We start from the raw sequence: 14,570 nt of genomic DNA on the forward strand, positions 1-14,570 counted from the left end.
GAGATCCATTTATTAATTTATTATTAGGGTTTTAGGGCTAATCATTTAACACATTTAATACAATGAAATATGATTAATTGCACAAAAAATGATCTTAAATCCTTTTCTGTATAAATTTATCATAGGGTTCCCAAACAGGGGTTTGTGAGTTGATTAAAAACACAAAAAATGAATAACATAATAAGAAATTGTGGGCTGTACAATTAATTGAAAAATAAAATTGAAAAACAATAGGGTCCTCTCACCATCGGTGCTCGGGCCCTAAATAGTTATATGGCTTAATGCTATAAGTAAATTGCAAAAGGCTACCATTTAGTCTATCACAACATGTAATTTTTTTAAACCGTACAGCCCTATACTTTCCCTTGAGGTTCTCTTACAATGCTATGAAAATCATATGTGAGGAAAAATGATTATTTTCAATAATTTTGAAATTATTTGCTTTTAAGGGATGGTTCCTTTAAGGCTTTTTATTAAACAGCCACTGTTATGATTGGCTAATGTCATTGCATGGAAAAAGTATCAACAGCCTCTTGCTATTGCATGTGAGTAAGTGTTTTGAAAACAATAACCAAATAAAATTGTCATTTACAGACAAAGCATTATGAAATTGTATACTTGCAGTTGGCATTGTAGTTGCGTCCATTCCAATGCAGTTGGCTGCTTTATTTTTCTACAAACGTTTCTTTGCAAAATCTCCATTGCACTGTTTCTTGTTTATAAAACCAAATGCTCTGAACGAAACATATAATCCTCCAACGCGATCCGGGACGCCATTAAAAATGAATCCTGACCTTCTGAGGTCTGTACAGAGATGTTTAAACAGGACGCATCGAGGAAAACGTTCTTTTACTCTTCCATTTGACCTGTCAGCCGACACAAGCGCGTGGAGTATGTCAGGAATTGAACGGGCATCCAGTTTAGACAGCGTCAGTGATTATAATGGGTTCTATTTGCTTTTGACGCCACAGTCGTGTCTGGAGTAGACAATTATCAGCCATTAAGCGACTGAACACAAATGAGTGGGGCCTGTGGTGTGATGATGTAAAACTATTTGTTGATATTTTGCTCTTGAAGCAATCATATGCAAATGTATTTGCTCGTGTGACATCACAGATATCAAAATACCCAAACAAGCTGAATTTGGAGCTTGGTTGAATAAATGATTTGTTTATAATGGGGAGGACGTATTAGGTTTACGAAACTTGCAGGATGTTTTAATGGTACATAGATCAAGGGAAGTTTGATGTGATGTCATGACCCCTTTAAAGCGGCAGATGTAATAACTACAGCTTGTACTTATAATAAACAGAACATTGTCACTTTGATAGGTCAATAGATTTTTAAATACTCTCGACTGGAATGCTGTTGGAAACTTCTTTTTTTCTAAACACACAGTAAGAAAACTGGTGAGTCAGCCGACATGACTTAGCCTATTGGCTTTTAAAGGTAGATGGAAATACCTGAATACATTTTCTCTTTTGTAAAGGAAGAAAACTGTTTGGTTTATCTTTTAAACTAATCTCCCTTCTAAAATACATAGTTATTGTACATTTGTGTGTCTCTTAGAAATCTCAGTTTTCCCACTCATCATGCGGGGCTCTCCATCCCTTTGTTTACCAGATGAATACTGATGTGAAATCCTCGCATAGCTGCTTTTCTTTTAATTGAGGAATTCAAGTCATTTGATTGGCTTTGAGGTCAGAACTGACATTTTGAGTGAATAGCACTTAAACTCTAGAATTGTGATGTGATCGCGCTCAGTGGGCCTGCCAATTGTCCGCACTCTAAATAGTTTCTATCCTTATCTAATTCTGAGTGATTGATTGCTAATCTTCCTCACAAAGAGAAAAGAAAGCAATCATCCCTCCCTAATCTGTCCCTCCATTTTAATTCATTCTGCTGAGGATGGCGACGAACTCTTCACATTATCCTGTCAGCTCTCAAATGTCACCTAGGACTTTGATTAATTCATTTATATCCTTTCATTTAATTATTTATATTTTTTGTTTATCCTCTTGCTCGTGTAACAGCATGAAGTTGGTTTTTAGACCTTCAGGTTTGAATGTGTGAACCCATCGCCTCTGAGCTCCTAGTGTTCTCTCAGGTGCAGAGCAGTTCAGTGATGGATGGTTATTGCTTACATAAAATGCAGTGGACCATTACTGGCTAATTAAATTGATTTAAAATATCATGTTTTTAAGGAAGTTGTTTCTCCCCAAAAGTCCTGCCTTACCAACAAAAAAAATAAAAAAAATAATATTAATGTTTTTTTCTCTTTAGTGAAAGAGCCACAGTGCAATGAATTTGGAAGAAAGTTATTGATTTTGCTTTCAGGAAATGATGAAGTTCCACATGATTAAATGGGAAGGTTTGTTTTATGATTTACCTGCTCTTTCTGACTTAAAGAAACCTTCAAGCATTATTATTTCAAGCTCTGGTACAAGGATACTGTTTTATTGTATTTAATTTAGTGAACCGTTTCAGTCAGACATATGTTCACCATTAACTTTATTAATGGCAGCGCTAGAATGTGTTAGTGTAGAGCAGTGATTGCATGTTAGGTTTAGGGTTATAACTTTTTCTCCCATTGAGGTCCACATTTATTTATTTTTTATAAAAATTTTTTGCTATATATTATATATATTGTAATATATTCTATTTTTTATTTATTCCATTGAGGTCCGCATTTTGTTTTGTTCTACCATAAAAAGTAATTTATTTTGTGTTTGAGTACATTCATCTGACTGATGACAGAAGTATAAAATATTTTAATGAAGTGAGACGGAGTTTTTAGTTTTGCAAGCTACTGTATGCTTTCATAGTACACTTATCTTTATTTTGATTCATCGTCATATGACCTCTAACCATTTAAAAAAAAACTTTAAATCAGTTACTATTGATCTGGTTGAAAGGAGTTTGTCATGCTGTGCCTCAGACAGATTCTTCATCGTAGTGTGCCTTGAACTGACTCTCCATCATTGCATCGCTGATAGTGGTTCTTTATGAAGGAGTCACTCAGACTGGCTCTTTATCATCAAGTCACTGAGACTTGTTCATCATTGTGGAGTCACTCAGATTGATTCTTCATAACAAAGCGCCACCAAGTGACTCCTAATAATGGGGTACTTAGACCGACTCCACACATAATATTTCTTTCAAGTCATTTACAATGTCCTCACTGATCCAATCGTATCTCAACGTATGTCAAGTATATTTGTATAGCGCTTTTCAAAATACAGATTGTATCAAAGCAGCTTCTCAGTATTAAATTAAAATAATACAACAAGGTTTGTTTCTAGTGGAATTTATTGATTGATAAATCAAATTAAATATCCCCAAAATATCCCCAACTGAGCAAGCCAAAGGCAACAGTGGCAAGGAACCGAAAAACTCCATCAAGTGACCTAATGGTGTCCTAAAACTCCATCAGGTGACCCTATGGAGAAAAAAAAAACCTTGAGAGAACCCAGGCTCAGTCGGGGGCCAGTTCTCCTCTGGCATTTATGAACTAGAGGCCGTATGTCATCATTGCTTTTCAATAATGCCACATTCCCCAATGCCAATCAGTTATCTGTTTCTTCATAGGGTCCCTCAAACTGGTGTGAATTCAGACTGGCCCAGCTCTGTCCATTTCACTTTCCAGCTTTACCGCTTCCAGCCTGTCACCACAGAGCGTCTGAAGCTGCTTGAGCCGGAGAGGAACAGCAAGCTCAACTCCAATCCTCATTACCCCTGTGTCCTCTCCCTTATCAACAAGGACGGCTCACCCAGCTCTGGTATGGTTACCATCCTCCTACGAATGCTTTATGATTCTGCTCAACACTTGTTATTTCACTTGTTGTCTTTTGTTTTAAAAGAATCTTTGCTAATCATCTGAAAACAAAGGCATATTTACTGCACTCATCAAAATTGCAAGCACGGCCTTTTTGCTCTAATGAATTTGATCAATGTCTGTAAACATTTATAGCGGTTTTTAACTGCAACACATGCAGTGTTTTAGTGAATAAAGCTCTAAAAAATGAGCAATTATAGTTTTACAGCTTTCGGCCAAAGTCCAGTAATTGCTTTTAAGAAGGAGTCTTCATACACAGCAGCCTGCTGAGGAGAAGTGTAGAAACGGCGTGACTTTGTGATGAACTTGGTAGTGCTGAGAAAACAGTTTTGGCTCTGTCGGTTCGTATGGCTGCCAAAAATACTTATTACCTGCCCCTGATGTGAGTTATTTTTATCAATAGTTTCTCACAGACTGGCAAAGGCCGATAATTTAAAGCACCTTAAAATGTTGAGCTAAGAGCACCTCAAGTGCACTTTTCCCATAGCCAGAGTGGGGCTTTTTGCTATCATGTTATACCATGAAAATCTTGGCTAAAACTCAATGCATTGATTTATTTATGTTGAGAGCAACTCCTTGACTGAAAAAAAAAAAAAAAAGGTCCCAATCCGAGGGAAAATCTGTGCAGCAATTTTACCACTTGTTGCAATTCTTATAAAATGGTCTTTACTGATTGGCTAGATAAACTATCCGATGAGGTGGAACATACATACATGACATAAGGATGTCTCTTTCTCATAATAAGTAGGGAACCTCTCATTTGCCTGCAGCGTACACCTGAGAAGAACGAAGGAATAGACGATAAAGATAGAACAAAGGTTGAAGAGTAAGATAGATAGGGTGGTGGAGGAAGAGAACAGAAGAAATGAGACCGATAATGAGAGAGTGACAGAGCGAGAGAGCATGACGGAGAGATGCAGGGGTACAAGAGGATCAGCTCTAACATTCTGCTTTTAGACTTTTTATTTCAGAAGAGACGTAATATCATACATAAAAAATACATCTAGCGTGAGTGTGCAAACCTTTAGCAGGGACCCGTTACACATTGTACAAAACTGAGTGTTGCATTTTAAGCCTGGCCTATAATAGCATTCTGTCTGTCTGTCTGTCTGTCTATCTATCCATCTAACCATCTATCCATCTATCCGTCTGTCTGTCTGTCTGTCATCCATCCTCATTGCAATTCTCTATCCTTTTTGCTACCTCAATTCAATGTAAATTTTAATTCATAAAAGGCAGTCAGTTTAGTTCTCAGCCCTAATATAGAATGCATGTAGAACCACATTAATGTATTTACACACTTTGTTTTGATGTTTACAATGCAGAGCTATTAAAATAATGACCAATTATGTACAGTGTACATTGCATGTCAGTTTTAGTTCATTTTAATGGGGGACAAACAATAAAACATTTACTTGTCCTTTATCTTTCTTTTTTTTTTTCACAAAAATTAGTTTGAGTAAAAATTATGATTGTCTTGCAGACCCCCTATTGAAGACCCCTGCTATAAGGCGTTAAAGCGTTATGCCACAGTGCACAGAACTCAGCCCTTAGACTCACCTCTGGCCCAACTATACAAGACAATGAGCCATACAGTGCCATAAAGATTACAGCCTGAATGATGATGATATTGTGTGGAAGGCCTTTTGATGTCTGTGGAGGGAACATCTGTATCCTGTGGGATATGATGCTGTTATTGTGCAATTACTTATTGTTGCATAACATCTTCTCATCCCAGATTCTCAGCTGAGCATTGCACTTCTCTTCAATGAAGAAATAATATTTTTGGCTTTCTGCCTGAAGTAGCAGCACAATGTAAAAGCAACATCCAGTTTAACATTTTGACTTCATTAAGCATTAGTGTTGCATTTGCTTGTTTTGCTTTGCCACGAATGAAAATGCATCCAGGGTTTGTTGTGTTTATTTGTGTTCAATTTTGACTGTGCTCAACCTGCTTGACCCCATAAATCAGGCTTCAAATCCAGTCAGTCTACTCAAACTGCTGTTGTTCCCATAAACACACGTCACCAGAATGTCCTTGCTTAAGTCCATACTGTTTGTTCTGGATCTTTTGGCAGCATTTGATGCTGCAAACAACAAACTATTGATCTCTAAGATGGTAGAAATGCTCATTTCTAGGTCAGTACTTTTCTGGTTTATATCCTACCTGAATGACAGTAGGTACCAAGTCAACTGGAAAGGCTTACATGCCTTGTTCCACTGGGGTCCCACAGGGATTGGTGCTTGGACCTTTACCACTTTCCCTTTACACTAGGCTGAATGTATACACTTTAAGGATGCATTAAATTGATAAACAGTTACAGTAAATACATTTATAATTGAAAGAAAAATATTAAAGGTCCCCCCTTTTGATGATGAACAACATCAAGCTTTTGATGTTGTTTATATGTTTATGTGGTAAGTCTTATATGGTAAGTCAACACCATTGCTGAGTATTTTCTCCTTAAAACTGCTCTGAATCAAAGACAGTCTCAAAAACGTTTTCAGGGAAAAAAACTTTGAAATATGTCATTTTGGTGATCAAAGATGAGCTTTAAAGGATACAATTATTGACTACAGGGGGACTTTAAGCAACACAACCACTTTCAAGTAATAAAAAGAAGAAAGGTTTCTTAAGTACCAATTGATTCAAATATTGAACTGCTTAATATTTTTGTGGATTGTGTATTTTTCGTCACAGATATTTTTCAGGATTCTTTGATGAATATACAGTTAAAAATAACACCATTTACTTGAAATAGAAATCTTTTTTAAAATGATAAATGGCTTTCCTGTCACATTTAATCTATTAAATGCATCCTTGCTGTGGCCAAAGGTTCTACTTAATATTTTAGTTTTCTTTTTCCTCATCCAGACTATAGACATTTCATGGTTAAACTACTGCACTTCCCTTTTTGCTAGTATGCCAACATCTCAACATGCATCAAAAAGCAGCCTTGCACTTCTTTACTTTTTTTTTTCTTTTTCCTTTTCTGTTTTTTTTTTTTTTTTTACACATTCCTCTCTGGCCTACCAGTATCTACCATACATCCCTTCGAGAACATCAATAATGCTTCCTTACACTCCTTTACACTTGTTTTTCCTGACTTTAAATCACGGCTCAGGTCTAGCAGGCAATATTTTCTTGCCCCCTTCACATGAAGTCCCAGGATCTTCTCCAGCTTTGCATAAAAACATAAATGTTACTGCAGTGTTACCCAAGCACTTTCAGAATTGATTACTGTCATCATTTTAGACACGAGGAAATGTGTGGGAACATATAGAAAACATCAGCGCCTGCGGCACTGCCAGTGTTTGATATTCATGACTGACAGGATGTGGTGCGTGCAAGAGGATTGTAGCTCAGAAATATTTATGTAAATTTCCCACACATTTTGCTTGGTGGCTAAACAGATATCAGTATGGTTCTTTCTTGTTGTACTTTTATTTTCCTCATTCTCAGGTTTTCCTGGTCTGCAGCTGCAGTACCGAGTTGACCCGCAGTTCCTCAAGCCAGGTGAGCGGGGGTGGTTCCTGCGATACCTGGCGCTCCACTCTCTGCAGATTGATGTCTGGGACAGTGAATCCTTAATGCTGATTGGCTCAGCTGCTGTGGAGCTGAAGGTAAAATTACCTATTAGGGTCCAAAGTGATCTTTTACCCCATTAGAATTAAGTTCCAGCCATAAATATTTTAAGCAGCCATGAAAATGCATTTTGCATTGAAAATGTCTGTGGGTGATTACTGTATTAATTTACTTTATTAAAGCTTACAAGATTAAAGTATTCATTTACTTTACTTACTGACCCCAAACTTTTGCGAGTCAAAAAAGTTTGGGGTCAGTAAGTAAAGTAAATGAATACTTTTATTAAGCATGGATGCATTAAATTGATCAAAAGCGACAGTAAAGAAATTATAACGTTACAAACGATTTAGATTCTATTGCACATAGATGCTGTTCTCAAAGAACCTTGAAAAAATTTATCACCGTTTCCACAAAAAATATTATGCAGATAAAATAATAAATGTTAAAATGTAAAATTATTGTTTGCACCAAATCATCATATTAGAAGGATTTTTGAATTATACTGTATGACACTGAAAACTGGAGAATTGGCTGATGACAATTTAGCTTTGTCAGGAATTACAATTTAAAATATATTAAAATAAATAAAATGTAATACAATTGTACAATATTTCAATCTTCCCTGTATTTATAATCAAATAAATGCAGCCTTGGTGAGCATAAAAAAGACTTCTTTCAAAAACTTTAAAAAAAATCTTACCTACCCCACACTTTTGCATGCAAATTTTACTCTAATTTTATGTTTGGCAAGTGTTGATTTTGAACCTTGTCACCCTACAGTAGATATGAGTAAAAAAAAAAAAACTGTTTTCATTTTCAGAGTTACTTGCAAGGAAACCATGATTTTGACATTATCTTGATGTCAAAACTGTTACAAAGTCAGACATGTGCTCACTGAATAAGCTGACAGAATGCCAATGAAGGCATTTACATGACCTTACATGTTGTCAACGTATTTTCCATAAGGTCATGCATGTAAACACACAAAGACTCATTGTACTGCACACCAAAATAAATATTACAATAACCCAACACACCCCACACAAACCATGACAAAACAATAATACAACACAACTCCAAATACTCTGCTAAGCAACAGCCTGTTAGTGTATAATAACCCCACAAGCCATACTTAGAATTTTGACACAGGTACAAATACTGCCCTCGTTAATAGCCAAACAGAGCTCTCACAGCTGTTTAACTCAGACAGACAGTCACCCTGCACATCGAAATCTTTCTGCGGTATTCATTATTTAGTGTGCTCAGATGGGAGTGTCATGTCGAAATTATGAAATATGACACACTGTATTTCATACTTCAGGACACCTGCGTCTGTTAGATCTCGCCACCGCAGGTCTCTTGGCTAGAGCTCTCATCGATGTCAGCTGTTGAATAAAGGTTCAAACAAAACAAGACCAGAAATAGATACAATCACATCAACATAATTGGACTGTTCCTCTTTAGCATGGATTCTGACCTTTTCAGAATGAACAAAAGGTCCATTTGCGCTTCAAACACAACCACAAGGTCGTCAGAAGTTGGCATTTGTCAGTAGCCTGCAACATATGTCTTTGTTGCTAGTTATTTTTGTTTGTCTTTTTGTTTTACATGGTTAGATCAATAAAATTGATTCAGGGACCATGAAGAATTGCCTTTTTGTTTAGCACATTTCTAAACATTAAAAATGTTTAGCATATTTCTTTTTATAATTAATCACAGTATATTTAAAACATAAAATTTACAGCTTTAATATTGATGTTTGTTGTTTACTTCTGCAGCATTTGCTGCGTCAAGGCCGTGCAGCCGTCCAGGTGAGCCATGAGCTGGAAGTGATCACTACTGAGTACCTACAGGATGCCAAATTTGCCAGCAGGCATGACAGCAAGCACAGCGCCTCTCCAGCCATCAATGTCTACACTACTGTAAAAGGAATTCTGCATTTGCGGCTTGGAAACGTTGGTAAGGATAATGTGCTAACCAGCTGTAATGTGTAATTTTTTGATAGCTCTACTATTATTCTACTATTCTAGTTTGATATGCAGAGACTGTTATAAGAAAGCCATTTGTAAGATTATTTCCCTGCAAAGTTTAAATATTGGTTTGTGGTGATATCAAAACATGTCTCTGCTTGTCAGGGTTGTTTGCCATTCAGAATTTAATTGAAAATTTGAAGGAAGGTAGCAAACTGTAACTAAAATTTGAATGTTAGAAAGTAGAAGTAAAATGATGTTTTGGATGGATGGATGGATGGATGGATGAATGGATGAATGGATGAATGGATGAATGGATGGATGGATGGATGGATGGATGATTGGACGGACAAACGGATAGACAGACTCCATTTCAGTGGTACTAGTAAGTGCAGAAATTACTCACTTTGTGTTTAATTTTCCTCTGAAAATTTCAAGAAAGCAGCTCTCTTAGACATCACTTATGGCATAAGAAGCATCTGTCATTAGTGACCTTAAACATTTGAGTTGTTTTCCACTCCGAGCTGAATCAAAGCTATTCACAGGCTATCTTCATGTTTATCTGCTTAAGCTCCTTCTTAGACGCCCAGTGAAAATGCAAGTGTTTCTTGATACCAATCAGCTTTCCTCTGTCTCTTTCTCTCAGTGGTCGGAATCAATTAACTCATCCAAAATGGGCAAATCAAGGCAAGCTCAAAAGCTGCTCAACACCATATCTCAATCTGGGATTAATGCGTTGTCCATTTATTTGAATCCTAATGAGTGGTCGCCATTAACAAGAGATTGAGGTTTACTCACTAAGACTTACAGAGATGTTTATCCATCAAAAGCACCTCAGAGGATCGAGTAGGTCAAAGCAAAGACAATTATTGGTCAGAGGAAAGAGGGATTGGGGAAAAAAGGCTGTTATTATGTACATGCAAATGTCTTTTGAATAGCTTGATCGGTCCATTGAATACGTTCCATCAAGTTTTGATAAGGTGGGACATTGTGAGTTTTCCGCTCTGGGTAATGCACATGGATTGATGTCTTACTTCATGATCCCACACTTTTTCGAAATGTTCTGCTCAGATAGGACATGTCACGTCGTTGGGAATTAATGAAGCTTCTTTGTAATTGGACTTGTGATGATTGGCATTGTCATTTGTTAAAAAGCAATGGAAAAAGCTCCTAATGAAATCCTCTTTAATTTCAGCTTGATGCGAACAGACAAGTGGATAATTGAACACAGCAAATCCACATAAAAGAAACAGATAACTTAATTGAACAGGTTAAACATCATCTCTGAATTCAGAGAGTTTTGGTGCATCTATCAAAAGCTTCTCACAGTAGCAACAGGCTCTATCACCTCCGGATTCTTTATGCCTTTATACCGAGCAGAGAGAGACGCAGGTCCAGATGGAGGGGAAAAAAGATTAGGATTTTATAATTCGCCTGCCTCTGGCCCCCACGCTGCTCATCTGCAAACGTTTGATAAGCGTGGCGAAGATTTCAGTAGAGAAAAAGAGAGATGGGGAACAGGAGAGAGGAAAAGAAGGAAAGAAAAATCGCATTTCCTCGTTCCCTATCTCTCCTTTCATGGTAAGAAATACAAAAAACAATAGTATACATTTGCAACAGGGACCAAAGTAGACTTCTGTCTATCTCCTCTAAAACATAGCTACATTTAGAAGATAAGAGAAAGTGCATCCTAATGGAAATCCCATCATGTGCTCCACTACAGATAAAAGAGCTCCATGTTTAAATGATTTCCAAAGCTATAGAAATGTATTCTGCAGGGTAAATAGGGGTCTAATGGAGGCATCTAAAGATAATAAAACGGCCAACCAGCAGGTATAAAGTTATCGGATTCACTGAGGAAGAACTGGATGATATTTCAGATGTTTTGAAGGATTAAACTTGCTAATGTTTTGGACGCTCAACAGTCCTCTTATGGATTTGTAGGGCTGTAGGGCTCACTTTGGATCACAATATTGTACAAAATTGTTCTGGGTTGTGTACAGTATGTGCATGAAAGGTTTTTCTGAACTCTTTGAAAAGTTTGCGAATTTGAAAAAAGCTATGAACTTGAGAAATCTACTCTGTTGGTTTAAGAGCAAACTTCTAGAGACTACATTCCTTAAGATGTAAATTCTTTGAAATCGTCATCTTTAATATTAATGCTGTTTTCTCTCAGAACAATCCAGCAAACCCCTAATTTGTTCAGCTGATGCTGATGTGATTTAATGCAGTGTTTTGGTTGTGTAACAGTAGCCTACAGTATGTGAGGGATTTGTGAGAACTACTATGGATTTTCTGCAAAAATTGGCCATAAAACTTGATCTGATCATTAACTAAATAAAATAATAGACACAAACAATCTGTTTAAGAAATAAATAATCCTCATTTCATCTCATTCTTGTGTAGCATTTTATATGCCATAGACACGTCAACAGAGATGTTCCATAGATTTAAATAGACTTTAACAGATATTTTTGGACTCTTCTTAACATCATTGAATCTTTGCCAGACACCCACTCTTATGTAGAGCAGCAAAAGTGCTGACCTTTTCCATTTGTTGATAGTTTCTCTAACTGTGTACTGACAAACTTCACAGCTTTTAAAGATACTTTTATAACCCTTTCTTTAACGTTATGCTTAGTCTTAGGCATTCTGAGATCTCTTTCGTCTAAGGGCATGGTTTACACTCAATGCGAATTGTGAATAGCAAACTTTGTGTTTTTTTTGTAGGGCAGCTCTATCTCGTCTTATTGTTCAGACTCCAGGTTAACTGACTTCTGACTCCAATTAGCCTTTAGAGAATTCATTAGCCTACAGATTCACCCCTTTTCCCACCCTGCACTGTGAATGTTTACACGTTGTGTTCAGTAAAGACATGAAAACATATAATTATGTGTAATTTATTTAAGTAGACTGTGTTTGTTTGCTTGATGATGTGTATAGATCACATCAATTTACTAATTTATGCAGAAGTTCATGGTAAATTATATGTGTGTGTATGTATGTATATATATATATATATATATATATATATATACAGTTTTTTATAGGTACGCATTTTTATCTTATTTTATTCTTTTACCCTGTTCTAGGCATGAAATTCTGACATGCCATAAAACAATTATTTACATAATGTTATAATAAGATCACACATAAAAGTCTGAAGTTAATTTCATTTTTTTTTTGATTGATAAATAATCACTTATCACTGCCTGCCTGGGATCAAATGCAGTGTTCTTTGGTGTAACACACACTCGCTCAATCACCGTCTCAAAACACCATCATGCTCTTAAATTAAATACTCTTCTTTAAATGCTGAATGGAAACATTTGTCTCCGTTTGTTTTCTTATTGGCAAAAGAAATGTGTGCTTAATGTGTAGATGTCTGACTTATGTATCCATCTATTACTGTTTTCATTGAAGTTTCAATCAATCACAGGCAGTGCCCTGAAACACGCACCCACTCCCACCTTCAATCACCCTGTTCTGTGCCTGACCTTTGTCTCAGACTTGTAATTACAGCTCTCACCTGTCAGTAATCACAGGTAAAGCCCATTGAATGTTTGGGGCGGTTGATGCTTGTTGTGAAACCCATGGGAGCAAAGCACTTATACTGCAGTTTAGACAATTCACTGCCTCTCAGTGCACAGCAATCATAGTTGAGAGATAGAGAACCAGGAAGGTAAGGGTCATTGGCCAAGGAGAATGCACGTAAAAACCAAGATTTCAGGTGTTCTGTATAAGTATTGCTTTTGTTGTTTTACTTTTCACTCCTCCGCCTATCCTACCATTTCTCCCTGTTTAACATTCCTGCCTGTCCTCTTTGACCACAGAACGTTTCTCATTGCAAAGCACCAATAAATGCATCTTCCTTTGTCGCATTGTGTCGGTCGTCATCAATGCACCCGAATGACAGCAGTGGCAGTCTCTCTGTGTAAATGTAATACGTTCTGTGTCGTACGTTCAAATCAGCTAAATCAGCCCAGTTACAAGCAGAATAAACCGTTCTCTAATGGTAAATCTAGCTCCTCAAAGTCTGTCTTTATAAAATACAGATTTATATAAAACATTATTATAAAATGGATTAAGTTTGTATATAAAATTGATTGATGATTACATTTTAAAAGGGGTATATTTTTAACCTCTACATGGAGTAATGATTTATTGTCTAAGGACATATTTTACTGTATATATACATTAAATATGTATTTGATACATTTGTTTGAAGAACATTCAGTTAATAATTTCTGATTAAATCACATTGTAAAAGTAGTTGTTTTCAAAAATAATGGCTGCATCTCTGAATAATCAGTAATCTATTCTAGACCATGTTATCACCCAGAATGTTAGGAACAAAGAAAATTATAGGTAATAAAACCATGTTATGAAATGTTTTTTGTTTACGTTGACATGAATGTGAATTGAATTTAACCAAACAAAACTGATTTGGAATGAGCTCAATTAAATTTCTTGGATTCTTCTTTCCAACAGGTGGCAGTGTGTCAAGTTCCCAGAGTTCTTTGGCTCTTCCTCCATCGCTCTCCCATGTGGTCCAGCCCAGTGATGCCTCTCGGGGTTTTGCGGGAGGAAGTGTCCCTGCTTTAGCGGTTCTCCAGCTTAACGGTATAGCACATCATCTCTCTAAAGCACCAGAGCTTGACTTCATATCCCCAGAACTCAAGAGCTCTGCAATTCTAGAGCTCTAGAGAATTTATAAAAGTATATCATATGGGATTTGCTGATAATTCCAGAAGAGGATTTAGCTTAGAGTTCCCTTATCTAGTTGTAGTGGCCATTTTTATTTATGTTCTCTCTCTTTTTCTCTTATTACTGCTTCATTTTAATGACAGCATTGCTAGGATAAGTCTTTTTGCTCTGATCAACAGAGGATCACAGTACGATGACATATGGAAATGTAGAATGCAAAAGTCTTCGGAGAAGACAATATTAGTCTTTTCATTACCTTGTTATGAAAGACATTAATCCTCAGTCCTGAAACATGAGAATAGCCACTGAATTGCATGTGGTTGATGCTGTTTTACAAAGTTAATGTGCGATCTTGCACTACTGTAGCGGAAACAAACCTGATAGACCTTCAAATATTGTGCCATTACACTGAATGTGCTTTTACAAACTAACTATCCTGCTTCACAAGATTGTCTTCAAAGTTCCTCTGCCA

At 36.6% G+C, this 14,570-nt stretch overlaps 1 protein-coding gene across 2 annotated transcripts in view; it reads left to right on the forward strand.

Moving 5' to 3' along the window:
- nphp4 (nephronophthisis 4) overlaps positions 1-14,570 on the forward strand; it is a 159,493-nt gene that overhangs the window by 122,681 nt on the left and 22,242 nt on the right. For both annotated transcript variants that reach the window (XM_084388738.1, XM_084388739.1), the window contains exons 15-18: positions 3,589-3,779; positions 7,299-7,459; positions 9,200-9,380; positions 13,883-14,014. In XM_084388738.1, coding sequence (XP_084244864.1) covers positions 3,589-3,779; positions 7,299-7,459; positions 9,200-9,380; positions 13,883-14,014 — 665 coding nt within the window. The remainder of the gene's footprint in view (positions 1-3,588; positions 3,780-7,298; positions 7,460-9,199; positions 9,381-13,882; positions 14,015-14,570) is intronic.

This window comes from Rutilus rutilus, assembly GCF_951802725.1.
Source record: "Rutilus rutilus genome assembly, chromosome: 19".
NCBI classification, from domain to species: Eukaryota; Metazoa; Chordata; class Actinopteri; order Cypriniformes; family Leuciscidae; genus Rutilus; species Rutilus rutilus.